The 25821-nt window shown below is 40.5% G+C and overlaps 1 protein-coding gene across 2 annotated transcripts in view; it reads right to left on the reverse strand.

The window, feature by feature from the left end:
• Positions 1-2616: 2616 nt before the first annotated feature.
• LOC131233919 (arginine--tRNA ligase, cytoplasmic-like) overlaps positions 2617-25821 on the reverse strand; it is a 28691-nt gene continuing 5486 nt past the window's right edge. For both annotated transcript variants that reach the window (XM_058230779.1, XM_058230778.1), the window contains exons 3-18: positions 25608-25744; positions 25320-25395; positions 25056-25157; positions 24715-24930; positions 23962-24042; positions 20844-20927; positions 20556-20660; positions 8723-8901; positions 6775-6859; positions 6190-6388; positions 5905-5974; positions 5627-5696; positions 4855-4944; positions 4659-4727; positions 3294-3392; positions 2617-2868 (exon numbers count right to left, since the gene is read on the reverse strand). In XM_058230779.1, coding sequence (XP_058086762.1) covers positions 2758-2868; positions 3294-3392; positions 4659-4727; positions 4855-4944; positions 5627-5696; positions 5905-5974; positions 6190-6388; positions 6775-6859; positions 8723-8901; positions 20556-20660; positions 20844-20927; positions 23962-24042; positions 24715-24930; positions 25056-25157; positions 25320-25395; positions 25608-25744 — 1773 coding nt within the window. In that variant the 3' untranslated portion in view covers positions 2617-2757. The remainder of the gene's footprint in view (positions 2869-3293; positions 3393-4658; positions 4728-4854; positions 4945-5626; positions 5697-5904; positions 5975-6189; positions 6389-6774; positions 6860-8722; positions 8902-20555; positions 20661-20843; positions 20928-23961; positions 24043-24714; positions 24931-25055; positions 25158-25319; positions 25396-25607; positions 25745-25821) is intronic.

The following is a 25821-nucleotide window of genomic DNA, read 5'->3' on the forward strand; positions in this document are numbered from 1 at the left end:
AACACTCTCCTGCTTGCTATACTCTGACCAGCATTTGTCTTCCTTTCTGCAGACTTCCCAAGGGGCCAGTGTCTCCTCACCTCGGATCAGAAGAATCAGATTGCCAAGGTCAGGGCGCATTCAGAGGATCTACGCTCTTGGTCGGTCTTGATCACCGCAGACAACCTTTATCGGTATGGGCTTTGTATGTCCAAGCTACTCCCCACTTCATTCAGTAAGTGCTCCTTTACCTCTTACTTTGATGAAATTGAAGATCTCCCAGCTCAGACATTAATTTACTATCCGAGCTTAGCCAGATTTATAATCCGGCTCCTACTTTAAGCCTAAATCTGATCATCGAGCTTGATACCCCAGCCAAATGCAAGCCAGGCCCGGAGGCCCATTGACAGCCCTACATCCAACTTGTTCATAAGGTCTGACAAATGTGGCTAAAGGAAAACATAAATATCAACTTATTCAAAATTGCTGTGCCCTGATGAGGTATTCGGTTATTCCATTCCCACTGTTTCCTATGGTGTGGTCTACTTTAGCTTTAGATCTGTTGCCTTTTGGGGCTCATGTCTTAGAATGATAGGTCAAAATGGATGGATTGCATGGATGAAACATATAAATCAAGTTGGTCCATAGAGCCTCTACTAGGACCGTCCGTCTCTGGTTAGTTCCCTATGGTGTAGTACCAATCCGCGTCCCAGTCCAAAACCAACGGTATGATAGAACATGTGTGGATTTTACATGTACAACGTGGCAGGCCCCACAAGCTCTGGTGTGTTACGTGCGGCATAAAACACGTGCTGTTGTAGAAGATCATCGTCAATGAGAAAGGCCTAAGGGTGGCAATGGGCCTGAAAATTTTGAATTTTAAATAGGGTCGGCCGGGACCTACCCAAGGCCCCGGCCTTTTGACAGCCCCAGGCAGATCCCTTGTTTGACAATGACTATTTATTTATTATTATTTATTAGCAAGGTTTACAAGGCAAGACAACCGATCGAACCCTGGATCCTATCTATAAAATTGTGAGACGCCCATTGCATACTGACACCGTTAGTGGCAACTCGCTACTGGACGGTCCTGTGGAGGACCCACCATGATGTATGTGCTTCACCCATGCATCTGATGGATGGCGATCGTACATCACATGAGCCCCCACATCTGCCCGGTACCACCATGAGGTTAACGTGGTGCCGGTGCCACTCGAGCCTGCCCCATCAAAATTCACACATGTTTACCAAAACAATGCATGACGGTCCAATCATCCAATACGGGAGACCGCATTCAAGTTGTGGGTGGATTGACGTTGGGCCATCAGATTATAAATCAAGTGAAGAACAAGCCCATACAAGAATCTTAGCTAAACATCCAACCATCTAGAATAAAATATCGAACTCTTTTTTTTTTTTCAAGACATGCACTAACTCCAAAGTGGGACTTCACTGTAACCGGTACTCGAACCCATCACCTGGTGTTAAAACTCTTTACAGTCTACCAGCAGGGTATTAGTAAGGACCCATATCAACGGTCTTAGATTAGAATTTCTTTTCACATTTGATGAAAATATCCTTAAAATTATTCCAAAATTACAGCACTTAATGTTTAGAGTTTCCGTTTATCTACTGCCCCCACCACGACCTAGCTAGAGACGGACGGTCCTGTCAGGGGCTTTGTGACGCCCACTGATTTATGTATTTTATCCACGCCATCCATCCATTTTAATAGATCATTTGTGGGCATGAGCCCAAAAAGGAATCAGATTTAAGGGTCAAGTGGGCCACACCACAGGAAGCCATTGAAAACTTCCTGGGGGCATAGAAGTTTCGGATGATATTTATGTTTTTCCTTCGTTGGATGGGAAATAAACATCACGGTTGGCCTAGGAACTTTTCAACGGTAGGAATTCAATCCTGGTGTCGCCCACTTGAGCCTTCAACATAAATGATCTTTCAAAATGGATGGACGGCATGGATAAAATATATACATCAAGGTGGCCCCACAGTGCCCCTGACAGGACCGTCCGTCTCTAGCTAGGTCCTGGCGGAGATGGTACCCAATTCGCACCCGTCAAACGGTAAGCAAAATAAGAAAACAAACCAATCAGAATTCGGTGGTACATCCAAACAGATACTTAGTAAGGGCGAGATGAGATTCACGGCTAGCTAGCAGAGGCCCAATATGGCAATATGCTGAAAATGTTTATAAATAATGAATCTTTTTAAAATTCTTCTGCTTCAGACAATTAAATTCCGTGAATATGAACTTGGTAGTGAAGTACTGGAACTCCAAGACTCGGAGTTACTAGAGCTTTGGAGATTTTTCCATTCTTGAAGACAAATGCTATTTTTATTATTATTATTATTTTTATCAGCTTTGGGGAAAGAGGCTGAGTTCCCTAGTATTTGGAAATTAGTTTGTAGCTGTGGAGCCCATGGTTGGTCTATCCAAGTCATTGCTCTGACAGCCCCATGATTGATGAACCGCTGATCAAAAATCTATCAAATTGGAAGATCCTAAGCATCAAATCTTTGGTTTTTCCTCCTCTAGTGTGATTTGTTATGCATTTCTTTTGGAAAGTTTAGAGTTGAACAATTAAAATGATACTTCTGGGAATGGTTGAGGGAGGGGACTGAAAAGATATAAATTACCAAAATTTTGATCATACAAATTCAATTTCGTACATCTCTAATCTAATCCCAATATATTGGATTGCATTTTGCGTATTTTGAGACAGCCTCCGTTGAGAAAAATCAAAATCAGAAATACTTTCAAATTTTATATACTGGCACGATCCCAAGAAGATAGAAACACTTTCTCATCACGACGGCAGTTGCCTCGCACAACAGCAGCCTGCTAGTCTCCTCTGCAGATCCAACCACCTGTCCACATTTCACAACAATAGTAAAAATATACACACAAAGCAGACATGCTCTACCTCAAGAATCACACTTATCTTACAATCCTAACCATCTCATGGGAAGACTTCTGTGGAAAGAAAACATATATTTCTCAAAGACAATCTAAGTTCCTCTCACCATCCATTTTTATTACCTGAGAATATTGCCCAATCCAGAGGTTGGAATTGTGTAACCGGCGAATTTTGGGATACAGCCCATCAAAGGGAGGGACTATATGATGGTCAGTATGGATCTTGTACATATTTTCCATGTGCATGAAAAGCTCAGTTTTGGAGAAAAAAAATAGGTTATGGTATAAGAGGCAAAATACAGACATTTAATCATGCCAGTTGCAAATAATGCTGGGATTATATAAGATGGAGAAGGTAGAGATGGATGGATTGTACCTGGCAGTTGGTGTAGAACCTGGTGAATACTTCAGACAAGTCATAGAGATATTCACACAAAATGTTGGGAAGGAGATTAGTACAAGCTTCTTCAACTATCTGAAAATACAACATGAACCACGTCGACAGCCATCAGAATCAGGAGAACATCCAAGAGCCATATAATTCGAATACACAAGCGATTGAAGCTATCAGGAACAAAGCAGGAGACAATGGCAGCCCCACAAGCTCAACAGATAAAGTATAAACACCTCCATGATGCATGTCACAGTCACTTGGTGTGTGAGAGGATACTAAGATGCAGCACACACTACACAAAAGGTTCCGTGCAGTTCCCTCAAGCTGCACAAGGAAAACATGTTGCAATCGTGACTATTGATCTGCTGGGTTATCATTGGATCACTACAGGCCAAAAATAGCAGTGATTGGACAACACTGACCACCCGGTGTTGTGACCAGTGAGTTTTTTTTTTTTTTTTGGGTGAGTGGGGGGACCACTGCTCCGGTCACTACATGTTTGACAAGGGTACAACATAAGGTTTCATACAGCATAAATGTAAAACCTTCATATCCGCACCCAGGCCCTCTAATTTCAAGTAGTTTTAGGAGAGGATCCCTTGTCTTCCTTTCAGGCACTTCAACCCTATTCAAAGATCCTTTGACCGAGGTTGCCCCTGGTTTTCTTAGCACATGACCAAACCAACTCAATCAATTCTCCATTTTATCACATGATTGGAACTACTTCCCAGTTACTCTGAATGGTCTTACACTTCACCATATCCTTCCTAGTCTTCCAACACATGCCATGTGTATGCACATGTGCATGTGTGCTAGTTCCATATGACTGACTGTTATATATCAGTAAGTACCATAAAGCATATAAAGAAAACATTTGGAAATAAAATTATTCCTAATAACAGCATCAAGACTCTCAACACGTACTGAATTTATTATTAATTTTTTTTTTTAAAGAAACAACGTTCCAAGTTAACTCTTCAGGTTGAAAAGCATGTCTTATATTATATAAAAGAGGAAGAAAAGGTTGTCTGATCACATTGTCCACAAATAGATAATGCACACATATCTCCCGCCATCAGGTAATGGCAGGCCGTAGGAACCTTGACACACTTTTTAAATTGGCATTTGAAAAATCAAATCACATTTAGAAAGGCTTGCTAGATTCCTGCCAACTGTCTTTTATTATTGGGAGATAAAATGCAACCAACACTAGGTGCTCACTGAGCACATTGAAGTCATACATACTAAATGAAGATGTAAACTATCAGTGAATGTGGAAAAGATACTGAAGAAATTTTTGAAAAGCGTGCAAGCCAGAGAATCGGTTCTTTTCAAACCCATTCATACCTCTGCAAATCGGATAAGGTGAAGACCTAAAACACGTTCATCAGGATGATTAAGCTCAATAGTTCCCTTCTGTCAGACCAGAAGACAAGAAACAAAAACCCAGGATTAAAAAAAAAAAAATACGAGGCGCAATGCAAAAATCTCACCACCATAATTTTATCAACAGGGTTTCAGAATAACAGAAGGCAAAACTTACTTTCTTTGACTCTTCTATGTCTCTACCAGATTTTCGTATGATTGAACAAATACGAGCATGCGCGTACAGCAGGTAAACGGCAGTATTGCCCTGTTAGGCAAGAAATGGGCAACATGGATTAAGAAAAGTAAACAACGCCAGAAAAAACTAACGAGAAAATGTAAAACCTAAGGGCACTAGCTAAGAACATCAGTAAGAGCTTCAGTTAGAAACCACTCAATGCTACATCATTTTAATTTAAAAAAAAAAAATCAAAATAAACTTTTGAAAATAAACAATGTACTTTTGTTTCTACAAGAAATAAATACTTTTGAAACAAGGCAAATGAATAGATTTAAAAATAAATAAATAAACCAAAATTGAAAAAAAAGAAGAGGAGGCCAATTAAGAAAAAGCTCTGCCACACCATCGTTCCAACCTGGCAGTTAAGTGGTACATGGATCAGGTGTGCCTCACTGAGTAGATGACCTGACTCAAAAACAAGTTAAATCCCTCATCGGGAGGACAATATGCAAATGTTGAATGCAAACTGTCAGCAATTCTTTTAGAACTGCCCTTTTCTTATACATATGATGAGTCAACCACCTGATTTTTGGGTCAGATCATCTGCATCGTATGACCCACTTGACACATGGTTCTGAGTTGCACATATCTGACCACATTTAGATCTGCATGCAGGCTTGATGTCTCTTAAATATTAAAGGCATGTGTACATATCTTTGGATCCGTAAGTCTGGATACAAATACCACATAAAATCTAGACATAGCCCACCTTATCATTAAGCATCTGATCGAAACTAAACGTGTAATTAGTCTGCCTATTGTTCTTCAGGTCTGCATACCTGTTACACACCACCAAATGGAGAAAGTGAATCAGTTCAAGTGTCATGAAATAAAATAATTTCAGGCCATCCTTCCCTCCCTCCCATTTCTCTACACTATTGCTCTCCTTTCCCCCCTCAGCAAGGAGTTTATATTTAGGTTCTTAAAACAGCACTGAGGCATTTAAATTTGGTTGATTACTAGATGGAAATGAAAAGGGAAGCTTACTTGACAGCCCCATAACCCACTGCCTCAGCAGTTTTTTCAAGCTCCTCATCGTTCCACTCTGCAATTTTACCTGATCAAACACATAAAACAACATATAGAGCATTAAATAGCCTCAAAAGGCTCAGATCATCTCAATGAATGTGCTACAAGGTTTTCAGCAATGCATATATGAAGCCCAGACAGATGCTACAATCCAGCAGTGAGTTAAAAAATATTAAAGAGATGCAGCAGGAAAGCTGAACCATTAAAGAAGGCGATAATAATAAATGTTAGTAATCCGAGTACCATTAGTTTTAAGCCGTTCAATGAGTTCTGTTTTGCTGCGAGTTTTTGCTTCATCGAGTAGATCAACTAATCGAACAACTTCTGTAGCCCGAGTCCGGAACCGCTTGCCATCCAATCCAAGCACAAGGCCAAGCCCAACATGGTTTGTTTTTGGGTATGAATTGCCACTAGCTGGAAGCCAACCGGCACGTTTGGCAGCCTGAAGCAAGCAGTGGAGAAACAAGTCTCAACCTCTTAAAAAGTAAGGAAACTGCAAGCTCCAGTTACTGTGACTGGATATATTCAATTAAGCAGGGGAATGCAATAAAATATTATTCCAAAACAACTTTTGAAAGCTACAACCATATCACACCTACCATCATTTAGATTTCAAATTTCATTTTTAGTGGGCACTAAAGAAAGTATGTGGTTGATGGCAAAAACGATGGCATGGGCCACACGATATAATTGAACAGGTAAAGAAAAGAGAGAAACGGAAGACGTGACAGTAACATTCTTTTCTCTCTTTTTTTCTTTTTCTTTTCTTTTTTTTACAAATAACACTACTACAAAATTGCATAGCTTGAGATGGCAAATGATACATACACTGAACAGCATTTCAAAGTGCTGTGACTGACCAACATCAGTTATATATATTATCCATTCTGCTTTCTCTTCATTAAGCCGATACCTACAAACAGTAAGCAGCAAATGTCAAAGAGCAAACCAGTACAAATTGAAAATTAGGACCTGTTGGCATTGCTTCTAGCACAACACAATTTCAACAGTGTTCAATAAGAAAGTCTTCTAAGGCTTCCTTTTAACAGATAATCTGATATTTTCTTCTTTGTTTTCTGATGAATGGTTCTTTATTTAGAGGGGGGGGAGGGATTCACAACTCCACACACCTCCTAGTTAATAGGAGATCTATTTAAAAAAGAGAACAATGCAGAAACAGGTCAAACAAGAATGTTCACATTCTGTTTCAATGATGTAGCGAGCACAAAGAGTGTGAAAATCGAATTGTTGAGATGATGGGGCCACCAGGGATGGAGCAGTTTGTACAAGTGGGGCAGATGGCTCAGTGATCCAAACCGTTGATATGATGGGCCCCACAGTTGATGACGGAGGCACCAAGCATCCCCTAGATTGGAATATCCAAGCTATGATATTTGGCCATTTTCTGGTCGAATATCCTACCTATAATATCCTTCCCAAATACACACATGCATCAACACATACATGCATATGGACAATGTGACTTCCAAGCTTCATGGGGGGGACTGGGGAGTTTAGCATTGTCCCAAAGCTTTTAAAGACGTGGACAGTCGATCATCAAACTGGATTGCCCATTTGCTTCAACTATTGGCAGGTCATGATGCAAAAAATACACCAATTGGATGATCCTAACCATCCAGTCAATAGCATGAAACGGGTGGTGAAGACTTGTGTAAAGAAAAAATAGTTCTGAATTTCATCATCATTTTTGAAACTTCTATTTGATAAGCCCCCCACATATTGCTTATAATTCCAAGTATTTTTTGTCAGATGATGTACCATCCAATCTATCAATTGCAAAAATGGACAGTTATAACAAAATGGCCAACAATCAGATGATTAGAATCATCAGATCAGTGTGATCTTTGCATCATCATCTGCCAACAACAGTATGGAATGAATGGACAGTTGGGATCCATAGTTGATTTTCCACGTGTTACGTAAAATCCTTGGGTCATGGGGACTTTGGCATTCATATAATAGTAGATACAGCAAGATGAAAGTGAGTGGTTTGCAAGACACGGGAGATAGTAGTGGAGAAGAGGTTTTAAGAGGGGAGCTATTTGGACTCTCTGAAAGTGATGGTTGATACTCAGGCACTCCATAATTATACACATGGCTTACAGTAAATCAAACCATCCATGTCATGGGAAACACTTTAGATAGGTCATCATCCAAAATTCGGATGTATTTAATGATTCTAACCTATGACTATTTGTTTGTTGAATTTGGACCGTTGTTGTTCTCACATTGACTGTCCATTAAATATACACCAATGAAACCAAATCAACGTAATATTGGATTAAAGAGCCATCTAAGTGTATGATTTATACAGTTTATGTAGAGTTCATTGCACGCCATGTGTACAATTTCTTAGTTCCTATATATTAAGCATCATACTCTGCTAGAGTATCAAAATTTTGTCGTCGTGGAAGGAAGAGCAATATGACTGAACTCACCTTCAACTTAAATGCTCTCTTTTGGGTAAAAACCTTTCCCATGTCCTTTAATAATGCAAAGTTTTAGCCATTCGGAATATATATATTGCATGGAAAATTTTACCCCTAGCTACTCGCATTGTGTGTAGTAAAGATATAGGTAATAAAGAACAGTGGTAAATTACCTACGTTGAGTATGAATACTGAACTAACGACAGGTAGAATAGCGTGTATACAACATGCAGCTTCCCATACTCTATATCATGAGAAGAGATAAAAGGAAAATAGAAACCGTAAAATGGTCAAAGATTTCAAACCCGAATTTCAAATATACTAACCAAAGAGCTGTGAGATCAGTTGAAGCATAGTTGAATCCACCATCTCTCTTCACAACAATAAAAGGGATTGTCTGCCCTTCAATAAATATCACACGGGCACCTTCACTTTCCTCAATTAATCCTTTTTTACTCAATTCTTCCAAAACTCCAGGAATGTAGGGATTGTAAAAGCTTTCTCCCTGACAAAGCATTCAACTTTGTACATATTACTTCATTACTTCCTGAATAATTACTTATATTTGGATAGAAGGCCCTACAGAAATAAGATTATAATAGTGATTGTTAAACCACAAAAGTAACAGCAAAGTGACGAGGCTACATTGAGAGACAAATATTTTAATTCATCAAAAAGCAAGAGATCTTCGCAAGTCTTATTTAATCCAACCTGTTCAAGTTTCATACTGAAAAGGATCTTAATTGGCCTTGCTCAAGTTTTCATACTAAAAGTCTAAAACAAATCTTACTTGGCCCAACTTGCTCAAATTTGATATTGAAAACGAAAGAAAAAGATTAAAAAGTTGTTTTCTCTTCCTTTTTTTTGATGACAACAAGGTGTCCCCGCCCTTGTTTAAGGCAAGACTATTCCCTGCAGATGCACACAATCACCCACAAACCATGTGCATTGGATAAGTTGTCTTCTCTTCCTTTTAATGTTGGACTCATATAATTTCGTTGTTTTGAAACCATTAAAAAACAAGAATCAATCACTTGCTCATTTTCTTTGTTTCCAAGGTTTTCCTAATCAATTTTGTTATTTAGAGAGGGCCTTGTTACAAGAGTGAGAACAGCTGGCGGAAAGATTGATGACTTTTCTGGTAGGCAATGGATCTTCATCTTGGTCTCGTATTGAGCCCTTATCCACTAGTCATTGATGAATTAACGTTGTGTCCAAGATGAGGCCCCATTGTTTTGTGTTGTTTGCAGATAATGTGGTGCTGGTCAATGAGTCTAGGGAGGGGGCAAATGCTAAATGGAGCTTGGAGGCTTGCAGGAACCAGGAAGGCACTAGAATTGAAAGGCCAAAAGAATTAGCAGAACCAAAGGGGTATTTGGAATGTAATAGAAATATTTATAAAGGCAAGGCCTTTAATTAAATTTTCAAAAGATTCCTTAAAGCAAATGGTTTTGTTACCTTGGCATTATTATTTAAAAGAACAAAGAGTTGATGAAGTTGTTTCTGGTAGAGCTAGATCAAGGTGGACAAAGTGAAGGTGTGCCTTTGGAATGCCGTGTGATCATTGCATTGCAGATAAATGGACAATTTTATAAGACAACTATTCAACCAACTATGCTTATAGGGTAGTGTTGGGAAATAGAAGGCAAAAATGAGCAGTTGAGCACCATATAAGTATTGTAAATACAAAAATGTTGGTATGGATGTGTAGGAAGACTTGGAAGGATAAAATAAATAATGAGGTCATCTAAAGCACCCTTGGAATAGTCCCAATAAGACATAAAACTACAAAGCATAGATTGAGATGGTTCAGTCATGTGCAAGGAAGAAAGAAACAGCCCCGATAGGGAGGAAACCTTGACTAGGGTTGACGGGCCTTGAAAAGAGGATGAGAGGATGACCTAAAAGGAATTGGATTGATGTGGTGGGAAGAGACATGAAGTGTTGTTTCACTTGCCAAGGATAGGACTTTAAGAATGATTGGCGAAACAAGAATCGTAAAGAAGACTACAAAAATTTGGGAGAAGGCTTTGATGATGATGATATGGTCATTGCTCGAGGAACTGAATTATGTGACCTAGGGCTGCTAGATTTAGGATCAAGTCCAAAATGGTATTGATTGCACTGCATCTTCATTTGCACCAAGACCCACAGCTACCCTAGGGTTTGCGCAAGAATCAATGGACTAAAACAACTTGAAGATCATGATGAATTTTGAAGCATCTTGGCTTATGCCCATCTAAATCTTTGCTTGAAACTTGAAAGGTTACTAAGATTTTATTGAAGAGAAGGCGCCAAGATGATGCACCAGCTACAACCCAAGAAAAGAGAAGCAAAAATCCTTAAAAGCATCTATACATGGAAGTCTAGTCTACAAAATATAACTTTGCCTTCTTAGAAACCCTCTCCAACATCTTGCTCCCATTTCAAAAGCATCTCCAATTCCTTTCCCCATAATGCCACATAACGTGTAACGCCCCAAATTTTAGGGGTCGAGCATGAACTTGATCCCCGATATTACGGGTGTCACTTTTGCTTTGCGAAAGCATAATTTCTCCATACAGTTATATTGGCAACCAAATAATTATAAGAACTAAACTAAATAGTATATAAAAGTCTAAATATAAGTGTAGTCAAGTCAATGATCCAAAATATCACACATACATCTAATCACTGAGTCCACTAAGTCAGGGACTCCAATATACAGATTTAAAAAGAAAAAAGTATAAAGTGTAAAGTCTCTGCCCAACACTCCCAAAAACAACATCCCGGCGATGAAACGTGCCGGTCTATAATTGCCCATCCAAAGTCAAGGATCTAAAACATACATACATACATCTAATCATAGAGCCCACTCAATCGGAGACTCCAATATACAGATCCAAAAAGAATAAAGTATAAAGTCTCCGCCCAACACTCCTAGAAACGACATCCTAGCAATGAAATGCGCCGGTCCATAACTACTAGAGGTGGGCACGGGACAACCCGATCCGGCTAACTTGCTTGTTTGACTCGGTACGATCCAACTCGACTCGAACCAAATGGGTGAGTTGGTCCGAACCGAGTAAGCTTCACCCAATCCGAACTCAAATCGAGTCGAGTTCGAGTTACCTAATAACTGGACCTGACTCGACCTGAAACTCAATCCGGTTAGACTTGGCTCGATCCGAAACCCGACTTTCTAACCCTACCCCGACCCGATCCTAACATCACGCTCTCTCCCTCCTTCATCCTCCTCCTCTTCCAAGCCCGACAACCACCCACCACCATCCTCCTCCTCTCTCTCCTCTCCACTCCCTCCCTCATCCTCCTCCTCTTCCAAGCCCGACAACCGCCCATCACCCTCCTCCTCTCTCTCTCCTCCACTCCCTCCTTCCCTCATCTCTTAATCTAACTTGGTGCCAACGTGGTACTTTTGACCGGATCAGACTCGGTCCGGATCAATCCAGTCCAGGCCAGACCGAACTCGGATCGAGTCAAGCATGCTGGACTCGGTATCGAGTCGGATCAAGTTTGGATCAGGCCTATTTCAAAACCGGATCAAGTCGAGTCAGCCCTAACTCAGTCCGACTCGACTCGTTGCCCAAATCTAATAAATGCCTATCCGAAGTTTGGAAATATGAGAACTCCACTGTAGGGCGTCCATTCGATGCAATTCCTTGCCCTCGGGTACACGTTGAAGGTAAAGATGTGGTAAATCACACGGTTCACCAGAAGCATTGACGTGGCTGGTAAGCTCTTGTTAGGTTTCCAGTTAATGAGCCGGCCACACGAAAACTGTACACTCGTCCCGGCTTCGCTGCGCTTTGATATTCTTTTCGTCGATGAAAACAGTTCACCAAGGCATATTGAGCGCTTACTCAATGACATCAGCGTCGATTGCCAATGTAGACAAAACGATCGTTGAAATCGAAGTCAAACCCCAAGAGTTCCACGCGAGGGTTTCGGATTTGGGCGTAAAAGGTTCGGACCTGCTTCCCATCGGCTTGACCCTTGGCCTCCAATATGGGACTCCACCCGAGTCAAGTGAGCCAATATAGGGTGTTATTATCAGCAAATATGGTGTTACTTTGCATTCGTAAATGACGGGTCGGTCCATGAACCTTCCCAAATCTATGGTGTGTTGGGGATGTTGCACCTCGGACCTTGGTGGTGGCAGAGCATGCAACGATGTTCACCCCCAATGGCTTCGAGTTGTCGTCTACTTGGCTTCAGATGGAGCGGATGTGGACGTAGATGCTTCCATATCACCCTTCTTCTTCATTCGTGGCTCCCGGCTAGGTCCTGCTTTGTCGGGGGCCGCCATTTTCTTGCCTATAAAGCAACGATCGAAGGAATCAGGAAGAATGATGAAATGGAAGGGAGGAAAGCAACCATGGTGGAGTTTGGGTTAGTAGATCTCGAAATGGGAGAGAAATCACAGAGATTTGAGGAGTTTAGGAGGTTTGGGAGCTAGGTTTTAGGTTTAGGGGAGAGAGAGAGGGGGGGGGGGGACTTGGAAGTGAAAGAAGTGAAAGGGGAGTGGCTCTAATGCCCCTCTTAAAACTCTATGCACGTGTGAAACCTAGTATGCTCAACGCCATTGTTTGTCATGCCCCATCCAAAGCCAAGAAGATGGCAAGTTGAAGCCATGGGGGGCGAACATCGTTGCATGCTCTGCCAATGCCAAGGTCTGAGGTGCAACGTCTCCAACACACCGTAGATTTAGGAAGGTTCACGAACCAACCCACCATCTACGAATGCCAAGTAAGCAACACCGTGTTTGTCGATAATGATACCCTAGATTGGCTCACCCAACCCAGGTGTAGTCCCATATTGGAGGCCAAGGGACTCTGTAATTGGATCATTGACTTGACTACACTTATATTTACACTTTTATAGACTGTTTAGTTTAGTTCTTACGATTGTTTGGATGCCAATATAACTATACAGGAAAATCACACTTCTGTAAAGCAAAAGTGACACTTGGAATATCGGGGATCGAGTTTGTGCTCGACCCCTGAAATTCGGGGCATTACAGAATGGCCAACCAACAGCCTCCAAGCTGCCATAGACTTCTTCCCTAGGCCCACGCCATGCCAGGACATAAACATGTCCACAAATGAAAATGGCATAGACCAACTCAAATTGAAGCACCTTGGGATGTCCTCCCACACCTGCTGCATGAATGGATACTGCACAAAGAGGTGATTAACTGATTCTGCGCTCCTCATACACAATAAGTAGATATTAAGAATGATAATCGCCCGCTTTTTGTGGTTGTTAACTATCAAAACCCTCTTCCAACCTGCTATCCACCCGAATGTTGCAACCTTTGGGGAACACCATAACATCACACATATCTTGTTTGACCCTCTTCATCATCCCTTTGCACATCATGAATTAAATGATACAAGGACCAAACCAAAGAATCCCCCCAACTCATCTATCTGCCATACCACCCATTCAAATTCCCTGCCACCTGACAATATTGTTGGAGCTACTCCAAAAGAGATACATACTCCTATACATCATCATCGAGATGAGCCCTACTACAAGGGGGCGACCACACTATAACACTACCACAAAAGGAAAAACAATCAACAATGAGAATTTCATGATCCACCGACAAACGACATATTCTGGGAACTACCAACTCCAAATAGCCCTCTCCGAGCCACACACCAGGCCAAAATCTGATATTCTCCCTGTTACCCAAGGAGAACATGACAGCCTTTGAAAACTTATGCTTCACAAAATGACTCCTAAGTGTCGATGCCTTGTAAGCAAATTTATCCTCGGTCCACCACCCTCCATCTTGGCACCCATACTTGTTGGCTATAAATTCTCTCCACAAGGCCCCACCCTTCGACCCAAACCTCCAAAGCTACTTCACCAGCAGAGCATGATTCATTGCCTCCAAGTCATTAATACATGCTCATCCCTCCACATAAAACTTGCAAACCTCATCCCACCTGACTAGATGGAACTTCTTCCCATCTTCTGACCCCTGTCATAAAAAGTCGTACCTTAGTCTCTCCAACCTAGCTAGCACGGACTTTAGGCACCTTAATAAAGGCATGAAGCATATGGTCAAATTTGATAATGCAACTTTAGTGGGGGTTATCCAACCGCCAAGGGACACGTAACCGCTCTTCCATCTTGAAAGCTTCCTTTCAAGTCTTTCTACGACTTTATCCCACAAGTGTTTAGCCGGATTCCTAATGCAAAGGGGCAATCTAAAGTGTATGTGGAGGGTAAAGAGCCTGCCACACAACGAAAGATCTCCAGCAACTACTCGATCTCACCCGAAAGCAAACAAAGTCATAGCATCTCACTCTTAATTATGTTAATTTTCAACCCGGACACAGCTTCAAAGCACCTAATAATCATTCCCACTTTATACCCCATACCTACATCTCCTTAATAAATGAGGATCATGTTGTCATCGAACTGGAGATGGGACCTCCAACCTTGAACCCGTCGACGAGCCCAACCTCCTGCCCTTCATTCAACATTCTTCATGTCGCCTTTACCACTACCACAAATAGAAAGGGGGAGTGGATCACCTTGTCTTAAGCCTTTAGAGCTTACGAAAACGCCATTGGGAGAACCATTAATCATAACCGAAAACTGCATCGAATTAATACATTCCCTTATAAAACCCCTCCACTCATTCCACATCTTATCTGGTCCAACATATAGTCCATAAATCTCCAATCAACATTGTTTTAAGCAAGGTGTCCCATATCCGTTACGATACGGCCGTATCGGCCGATACGTAATGGTAACGGCCGACACCGTTACGCGAAACGGGGTCAAAACAGGTACCCCATTACGGTCTCGTAACAGCTGTTACGGGCCTAGAAAATAGGTCAGAAAAAAAACAGAAAAAAAAAAAAAAAAACATGCCTCTGTTCTTGTTCTTCTTCTTCTTCTCGCCCTGCTGCGGTTGCGGCCCGGGCCTCCTCCTCCTCCTCTCTCCCTCCCTCTCTCTCTCTCTCTCTCTCTCTCTCCCTCTCTCTCTTCTTTCCCTCTTTTTCTTTTCGGTTTCCCTCTCCCGTTTTTTCTTTTGAAATCGGAAGCGGATTGACTGGTTTACCATACACCAGTATAGCTTCTGTAGGTACATGTCATGCTAAGACGAGCGCTGACACTCCTCGAGCTCCGAGTTGTACAAGCGGTTCAAAGGAGATCAAAGTTACATGGGCTCCACAGTGATGTATTTATTATATCTACACCATTCATCTATTTTTAAATATCATTTTAGAGCATTAGCCAAAAAATGAATTGTATCCAAAGATCGTCTAGACCACACCAAAAATAGCAGTGGAGATGATGATTTTCATTGTTAAAAAATTCGTAGGCCCACCATAACGTTTATTTTCCATCCAATCTGTTCAAAAGGTCAAAAAGTCCTGAATGAAGAGGAAAAACAAATTTCATATTGATCCAAAAGTTCTGTGATCCCAAAAAGGGTTTTAATGGTAGACGTTCAATCCCCCACAGCCTTTTGCAGTGTGGTCCACTTAATCTATGGATGTGTCTTACTTTTAGTCTCGAGGCAAAGGTCGAGCTCGTCAAATGAATGGACGGTTTAGATATAACACATACCTCATGATCAGACCCGCAGGACTTGCTTCAAATGAATGGACTGCGTACGAGTTACGCAGCACACCGCACAAGTTAATAAAATGTACACGTGCCACATGGGCCCCACCATGATGTATGTATTTTATCCATGCCATCCATCCATTTTGCCACATCATTTTAGGTTATGATTTAAAAAATTAGTAAGATCCAAATCTCAGGTGGACCATAGCATAGGAAACAGTGGTTATAGAATGCTCACCATTAAAATTTTCTAACAGACCACTGTAATGTTTATTTTCCATCTAACCTGTTAATAGGGTCACACTGACGTGGATGAAGGGAAAACACACATATCAGCTTGATCAAAAACTTTTGTAACCCCAATAAATTTTTAATGATAGTCGTTTAATTATTGTTGTTTCTTATGGTGCGGTCCACCTGAGCTTTGGATCTGCCTCATTTTTGGGCTCATGCCCTAAAATTATTTGGCAAAATAGATGGACGGTGTGGATATAACACATTCATCACGAGTGGGGTCCAAAAAACTTTGACACTCGTGTGCTATACTTCACAATCCAAGTCCTACCTAATTCGGGCCCTTAAAAAATTGTACACGAGACATGTATTAACTTAAAATTTACCAATTAAATTATGGACTGTAATTGCTAACTCGAAATCCCAAAATCAAATTGTTTGAATAGTTTTAATTGTTAATTTGTGGACGCTTATTTTTTAAAATAGGGCTTTTTGATTTTTTTTCAATGATTCACTATCCAATAAATGTCCACCAATTCACAAGTAAGATAATGCCAATAAATTGCATAAATTTAAGGCTGATTTGGGGCATGGATTGGTCCTCCAAGTCAGCCCCAAATTGGCAATGCGATCTACCTGAATTTAATTTCATTTTTTAAAAGAACTATTGGGAGGAATGATATCAAATTGTTAAGTATATAAATTAGATATTTAGAAAATTAAATATATAAATTTTGTAGTCAAATTTAGGTTATCTGGTTCATAAATTCATCAGACAGTCCGATACAACTTCTCACCAAAGAGTGGACCATTACACCACTATAAACATGTTCCAATTTATAAATGAATGCATATTTGGAATGCTTAGAATATTCCGGATTTAATCCATATTTTTTCATATTTTTTTGCCAAATAAAAATAAAAATGCACCGTTACAGGCCGTTACGCCCCCGTATTGCCGTTACACCCCCATATCCGTATCCGTAGCAGAGGGCACCGTTACGCCAACCGATACTGATACGGGATACCTTGGTTTTAAGCCTTTTTTATGTCGAGCTTACAAATGAATCCTTATGCACCCTCCCAGTATCAAGAATCAATACAATCATAGGCTATGAGCATGTTGTCCAAGATTTGATGCCCCACCACAAATGCACTTTGATTCTTACAAATAATGCTCCCTAAGACCGCATGGAATTTGGTGGCAAGGACTTTCATGAGAATCTTAAACAGCCCTCCTAATAAACTAATTGGTCTAAAGTCCCTCAAGCTTTTCACGCCTGTGACCTTCAGAACTATAACAATTACACCACCATAAACATGTTCCAATTTATAAATGAATGCATATTTGGAATGCTTAGAATATTGCGGATTTAATCCATATTTTTTCATATTTTTTTGGCAAAAAAAAATAAACATGAACCTCATCATGTCACCCTTAACAACTTCCCAAAATACTTAAAAGAACACCTGGAGAAACCTAGTCGGACATGGGGCTTTACCCCTTCCCAAAGACTTTATGGTAGGCTTGGTAGCCTTGACTTCCTCCTTGAAGAAGAGTTAATCGAGCGAGTCTGCTTCCTCCCTTGAAAAGCTACTGAACTCTACATTATCCAACTTTGGTATTCTCTATCCCCCCACCACAAATGCACTTTGATTCTTACAAATAATGCTCCCTAAGACCGCATGGAATTTGGTGGCAAGGACTTTCATGAGAATCTTAAACAGCCCTCCTAATAAACTAATTGGTCTAAAGTCCCTCAAGCTTTTCACGCCTGTGACCTTCAGAACTATAACAATAAAAGAAGCCCTGATCTCAATAGATAGACCAATCACCCTCTCAAAGAATTTCAACATGAACCTCATCATGTCACCCTTAACAACTTCCCAAAATACTTAAAAGAACACCTGGAGAAACCTAGTCGGACATGGGGCTTTACCCCTTCCCAAAGACTTTATGGTAGGCTTGGTAGCCTTGACTTCCTCCTTGAAGAAGAGTTAATCGAGCGAGTCTGCTTCCTCCCTTGAAAAGCTACTGAACTCTACATTATCCAACTTTGGTATTCTCTATCCCTCCCCTGAAAACAGCTCCTTATAAAATTGAACCATAGTTGCACACATCTGGTCTTTTTCCTCCAACCGCCCGCCTTCCACAACAATGTTATTGATCTTATTGTTTTTGGCATGCGCACTAGCAATACTATGAAAGAACTTTATGTTTATGTCACCCTCCTTAAGCAAAGTGGCCATTGACCATTGTCACCACTTTATCTGCTCTCCCTAATACAGCTCTAGTAGTCTTGATAAAGCTTTACCCAACAGACCTTTCCCCCCTGCAACAACTCAGATTCTTCATCTTTCACATCAAGGTCATGAATTTCAAAAAGGATACTTCAATTTCAGCCTCCATGTTGCCAAAGACCTCCCTCTTCCATGACTTGAATTTTTCTTTCAACAACTTCAATTTCCAGCTTCACTTAAATCTAGCATAGCCCGTGACATTTAAGGAATTACGGACAACGCCATCTTTTTTTAGAGTTATTACGAACAACACCATTGAGAGCCCTCACCCTAAATATCCACCAGATTGGAAAAATCATAACTGTTGAATGGTGGCAAATTAATAGAAGGTTAAAGAATGAAAATAAACCAACAACTCACATTCACCCTAGGGTTCTGCATTGGCATTTGGCCATCTACATCTAGGCCATGAAATTGATGGTTCAGATCACCGCCTCATCACCCATGGGCCCCACTTCTACCATACAAACTTCCCCCTCAGCATTGCAGAAAGCATGAGTCAGGGTTTGAAGCTATGAAGAATCGGACTGAACAGAAAAACAAAATACCGGACAACGGATAGTTTCAAGACGAAATACAAACATGCATAAAGAGAGATGGATAGAGAGAGAGTACCTCAATGTCGAGAGGGTTTTTGCCTTTTTGGCATAGCTAGCCTCAACAGTCTTGCGAGCTTACTCTGTCGCTCGCTGGCTACAAAGATGAAGAAAAAAAGGAAAAAAAAAAATGAAGAAGAGGAAGAAGAAAATGAATGAGAGGGATTGGGTGAGGAGACCCATGCTCATTGGAGTTCTCGGCTTCTGAGAGAGAGAGAGAGAGAGAGAGAGAGAGATAAATGGGTTGGGGTTTTTGCTTTGGGAAGAAAGGGGAAGGGAAGGGATGAGGAATGAGGTTCGGGCGGGGTTGGTGATGCAGGACAACTAACCACTTGCTCTAAAAGCTCGAACTGATAGAGCATGGTGAATTAGTCTCTTTATCTCATAACACAGGCCTCACATCCCATGGGTTAAGACCTCAGGGGAACCCCCCTTGTGGGCCCCACATCACATGGGTACTGCCTCACACGGGCCGCCCACCCCAAGTGTGCCCATGCATCCCACAAGCCACCCCACTCAAGCCTGGTATGAAAATGCCCCTACATTAGTTACGGTTTTGGGAAGAATCAAGAAAGGGGGAAAAGAAGGGGTGGTCATCCGGGTAAGTAAGAATGATTGGTTTTTTTTTTTACAACTATTTATAATAGCAAGTCGAGTCGAGGTCGAGCCTGAGTCAAGTTTTGAGGCGTGTCGAGTGACCCAATGCTCGACCTCGACTCGTTTTCTAACTCAAGCTCCTAAATACGACTTGCCTTAACTCGTCCCACTGAGTCGAGTCGAGCAAGTTTCTCGAGCTGACTCGGCTCATGACCGACTCTATAGAGAACCCCTCCACTTCTAGCCACGCCACTTCAAATATAAAAGTGTTGGAGCCAATGTTCTTCCTCCACCTCTAGCAAAGTAGGGGAATGATTGGAGACGGGTATTGGCAACCCACACTGAGACACGATCAAGAACTCCACCCAACTGGCCAAGACTAGAGAGCTGAGATTGTGGGCCGATGCCTACCATCCAATGATCCAGCCCACATCACATAGTCAAGTTGCCCAAGGTACATTTCTGCTCTATAGAGCCTAGTCCAAGTTATGATCTTTTTTGGTGCACATTAGTTATTTCATTCCACAAAACCTTTTACGACCTTGCATTGTTTTCATTACATGCATGGATTAGATTCATGGAACAATTTGTTTGGGACATGACACTGAGGCAGGAGTTGAGTTAAGAGCTCAAACAAATTCATGGAAAAGAAATACCTAGGATGGCAAACAAGAAGGAAAGGCAGCAATATAAAGGTTGGTCAGATCATCGCCAACCATTCTATTTGCCAAAAATAAGTGGGAATTTTTTTTTTTGGAAATTTTCTGGCTGTAAGAATGTTCACAAGAGGAAACCTCAAAGCCAGCAAACTGAGTGCCATAAGAGGCAGGAATATTACCTTTTCTTCTAGATGGACCCCAAGGCGCTGATAGACCTGATCAAATTCCTTGCGGCTGACCTCACAGATCTTTGTCCATGCCTTGCGATACTCGTGATCCCCACCCTGCCATACAACAAGTTACAACATATGAATAGCAGGAATGAAAAACATCCAAGAACAAAATGCATTAGTTCTCCTGTAAACAAGAAAGCTCAGCCTTTATGATCACTGAGATCAAAACCAAGTCATAGAGATTGCTACATATAATCATCACGGCATGAACATCAGCAATAGTGAAATGTTCACCTGCAACCGTACAACTGCCTGTTGTGCCCTTTCCTTAAAAGCAGGATTGTCATCGAATTTCTTTTTCGAGTCCTTATAAAACACCTGGAGAAGCACTGGTCAAATTATAGTGGGAAGATACCGATAAAAGAACAGAAAGAACAATTTAAAGAATGTAGTTTTGCTAGAGATCTTTTTTTTTTTTTCAGAATTTGTGCACATATTAGTTTCCCATGTCCTTCATCAATAACACTTTCAAGCACATAAGCAATATAAGAATGTTGATTTCATGAAGAACTAACTACTTAGAAATTGCAAGGCAAGCTCTTGCACCAACCAAGCTTGCTGAAATGTCAACTTGCTTCTGGCATTATCGAAGACAAAGAGGAGGAAGAAGAATAAGTCTTTGGATAGTTCTAAAGAGAACTCCAGTCATTTTAGAAGTTTAATGTTTAATACTACCAGGTAGGTTTTACACGTGCATAAGCACATGTGCGTAATGCAGCTGATGAACTTTTGAATTGAAAAGAAAGTCATATGACACTCAATCAGCATATGATGCTTGATACACATCTGCTTGGAAATCATGTGTAGAATATATTTACTCAAATTACCTCTCAAAAATATATATTTACTCAAACTAAACCAAGAAAACCATGTAAGGTACTACATCTTAAGTCATAATCTCATAATCATATTGGGTGGACAATCCTAACCGCTGATTCTTGGACACTTATTTGTTTAAATATGATCAATGGATACTTATCATTTTAACCGTCTTATAGTATGGTAATCAAATGACTCTTAACTTATGGTTCATGATAAACCTTAATGGACCCATAATTTGGACAGTATAACTTGAATATTTGTAAGTAATTTAAACAAAATGGAAACTAAAATCATGTAACATACTGCCTCTAAGTCATAATTTCATAACCATATTGGTTGGACAATCCTAACCTCTGATCTTGGACACTTATTTGTTTAACTATGATCATTGGATATTTTTCATTTTAACCATCTGAAAGTTTGGCAATCAAATGACTCTAATTTATGGTTCATTATACAACTTAAATGGACCCATAATTTAGACGGTTTAACTTAAATTATTTGCATTTCATGTATAGAATATCTAAGTGATTTTTGTGCCTGCAAATCACCCATCACACACTGCGAAAGTAACAAAGTTTTTTCTCTCCCTTTTTCCCTAATTTATTTTCCTCTGTTGTGACTAACAATCTGGTGTGCCATGGTGATACGGACCATACATTTTGTGGAATATACGCTGTAAGGTTCAATGTAAGAAAATTGTACTGCTTAGATGATTGTGAACATCAATATGTTTAAATGAATTTAAATTTTGAAAAGAAAATTTTAAATGGCACTTAAACTGTAAATTCAATGGTTAAGATCCCTATTTAAGCATTATTTTTGGCAGTAAAAGAATATAATAGTAAAGATGATATGAACGGTTCCAGTCATCAGACCATGTTCTAGTGTGGGCCCCAGCTGGCAACGACATACACTGGGCCCTTAGTCATGACAGTACTAGTGGCCCCTTTCTTTCCATCAAAACAATCTCTTCAGTTCAGGAACAATCAAATAAATTCGAGCATACGATAACTGCCATACACTTCAAGCTATGTGTTGGCCACAGTGATATGTGACTTCCACCCAACCCATTCATTAGGTAAGCAGCCTTATTTTAAAGGTACGTGCCCAGATCCAGCTTGATCCCTAGCTCAATTGGGCCACACCCAAGCGAACAACGTAACATGGGACATTGGGGAGGGTAATGCCCAACATAGAAGCATACAAATGAAATGCAGGGTCCACCATATAATCTGTATATGCCAAATCTAGGCTAAAGCCACCTTAATGTGCAGCCCAGATGATGTACATGTCAGGTATCTCATATGAGTGGGCCATATCATGTGTGCCAAGAAAGCCGACAATGGCTAGAACAAGAGCACACTCACACGAATACGTTTGAGTTGTGTGAGGCCCACTGTGATACCCAGGTGATATCTAATCCATACATTAGGTGAGGCCCTTTATGTTAAACCTACATCCAAAGAACAAGCCTAATCCACACATCAAGTGGGCCACTCTAAAGGGAATAACGAGGTACGTTGGGGAGGGTGATGCCCACCATTGAAACTTCTAGATGAAATGTGGGGTCCATATTGTGTATATGTTGTCTCTTGGCTACAGATATTTTAAAGAGAGGCCCATCTGACGTACGTCTTATACATCTCACTTGTGGCCCACATCACGTGCGCCAACCAAAGCTGCCAATAGCTTCACCAAAAGCATATTCACGGGATGCGGAATTTCACCCTAAAGGGCAAACATGCTCTTTTTATAAATTAGGGACTGCAGCAGGACTAACCCATTACTTCTCTCCCTCACCTATGACCATAGAAGGTGGGCAATAGAGGGGCCTCGGAGGTTGGCTAACTGTATGGAGGAGGATGCGGGATTATTGTGCTGACCAGCTTGTTTCCATTGCTCACATTCCTAGAGAGGCCAATGGCAAAGCTGATCATCTTGCGAAAATTAGAGCCTGAGGCAGTCCCCTCAGAATTTTAGATAGGAGAATTGTTTGTAAGTATGGGCTATAGTTTGTATTCTTGTTTTTGTCATTTGTTTTGTTTGTAGCTTTCCGCCACTGTGGCTTGGGCTGTTTTGTTTCCCTTTACTTAATAAAATGCTGATTCATCCCTATATATATATATATATATATATATATATATATCAAAGACAATCTCCTACCCACAGAGTAACAAATCAAAACTAAAGAATGAGACGACAGGATATCTTATTATCTATCGTTTCCAAAACGTTAAAATACTGCATGGTGCTCACCACACCAAGCAAGAGCTTAGCATTTACAATTAGATCCAACCATAGACAAGCAAAACGGGAATGTGGCACACGAATTCCCTGAGAGAAGCACAGTTCAAAAACCGACGAAAAAAGGCACCCATAAATTTTTATTTTTATTTTTATTTTTTTAAATGCAATTCCCACTTGTGAGTGCAGTTTGAGGAGATTGTGAGTACAGGGGGAAAAAAAACACAACTATCAACTCTAAACATGAACATTGTAGAAACCTCATTATACCAACATAACTCACCTGGAGATCTCCAATGGCTTGTTCTCCTATATCCTCCCAGTTTGGAAACTCCTCAAAGAGGTATTCAATTAGCATACCAAACTGCACAACATATGCAAGATCTTAGTTCCAGAAAAATTAAATACAAAAGGAATACAATCTCTCTCAAAGAATTAATCTACATATAAACGGCCCAACATATACAAAGAATTAATCTACACCAACATATGCAAGAACCCTAAATTGAAGGATTATAATCTGAATTTTCTTGGGTAGTATTGGGCCGCCTTCTCGGCGTCCACCTCTGTATTTGTTTCTTCTTGTTTTTGCTCCTTAATAAAATTTTGTCATCTTTCAAAAAAAAAAAAAAAAATCTACACATAAAGGATGTAGCTGGGACAAGGCTTTGATGTGATGGTGGTGGTGGTGGATACAACTCCCTCAATGAAGTAATATACACATAAGAGGATGTATATCGAACAAGGCTCTGATGATGATCCTCGTTGAGGCAAGAATCTCACTAGTACCATATTACTCTCAATGTCGCAGTTAATGGTGATAAAGAGGGATCTAACTAAAATGAACAAATTCAACAAATTGAGACATCCACCATAAGCACAATAAGCGGTTCCACAGCATTCATCATTAAAGATTTCTGACATTCAAAAGAACTTGAACAAGACATGCAAACATCACCAGGCCCAAATTGCAAACACACCAGCATCCAACAGTTCCCCTGCAATCAAATATAAATACCAAAACAATCCTCTATACCTGTGTGCCCCAGTCTCCAACATGGTTTCTTCGAAGAACTTCAACATTTGAAAACTCCAACATGCGAGCAAGAGTATCCCCAATTATCGTAGATCTTAAATGGCCAACATGCATCTCTTTTGCAATGTTGGGAGAAGAAAAATCAACCACTGCTCTGGCAACTGGGAATACTGGTGCCCATATCCCAATACCATGTAATAGCATCTTGTGTATATTCTGCACCACCAATATTATTATCATGTTAACAGAACAGAAAAAAGTAAAGCTCACAGTGTGTAACCATAGATGCACATAAAGACGAGATGATTTTGCGCCTCTAAAACTAAAAAGCATCCCAACACCTTTGCTATCCATTTGCTTGACAGAATAATATTTACAAATCCAGCTCCTGCAACAGAGGTGGACTCTATCATTTCTGATGGAGGAAGATTTCTCTTAATGGCCTGCAAAACAAAAGAAGCTGCCACCATCATATAATAAAAGCAAAGCGACCATCATTGATCCCAGCCACACATGTGAGTTTTCCAAATTACAAAAGAACCATAAATTGCCCATAAGAAATTCATCAATTGGATATGAATGAACACCATTAAGAAGATCAGTACCTGTCCAACAGAATTTGGATTCTTGAATTCAGTTGATTTGCCTTTTATCTTTGACCACAGGCTCATAGCATTATTACTACACCAGAACATAATCAATTTATCCTGATTTAGCACTAGAAAGGAATGGCAAAGATAAACACCTACTTACAAGTGAAAATGATACACGAAGAAAAGGCCAGAAAGTATACACAGGGTCAAAACTGTTTAAAAGATTCCTAATATTCCCTATGTAACCTTGTTAAAGAAAACCAAGCAGCATATCTTATCAACCAAAGAAAGAAGTCCTACCATTGGTAATCACCAAACTTCGCAGTGCAATATGCGACTGCTGGCTCTATGTTCGGCTCATCGGGGACTGTTGTCAAGAGGGATGCTTTGACTAATTGGGCTAGCTGCTGCTTAACGCTCCCTACTACATCTCCAGCCTGTGCCATCAAAATTAGGAAACATGATGTCCCATTTCAAACTAAGGGCATATTTGGTTAGGGTGGCTCCAACTGAA

This window comes from Magnolia sinica, chromosome 18 (genome assembly GCF_029962835.1).
Source record: "Magnolia sinica isolate HGM2019 chromosome 18, MsV1, whole genome shotgun sequence".
NCBI classification, from domain to species: Eukaryota; Viridiplantae; Streptophyta; class Magnoliopsida; order Magnoliales; family Magnoliaceae; genus Magnolia; species Magnolia sinica.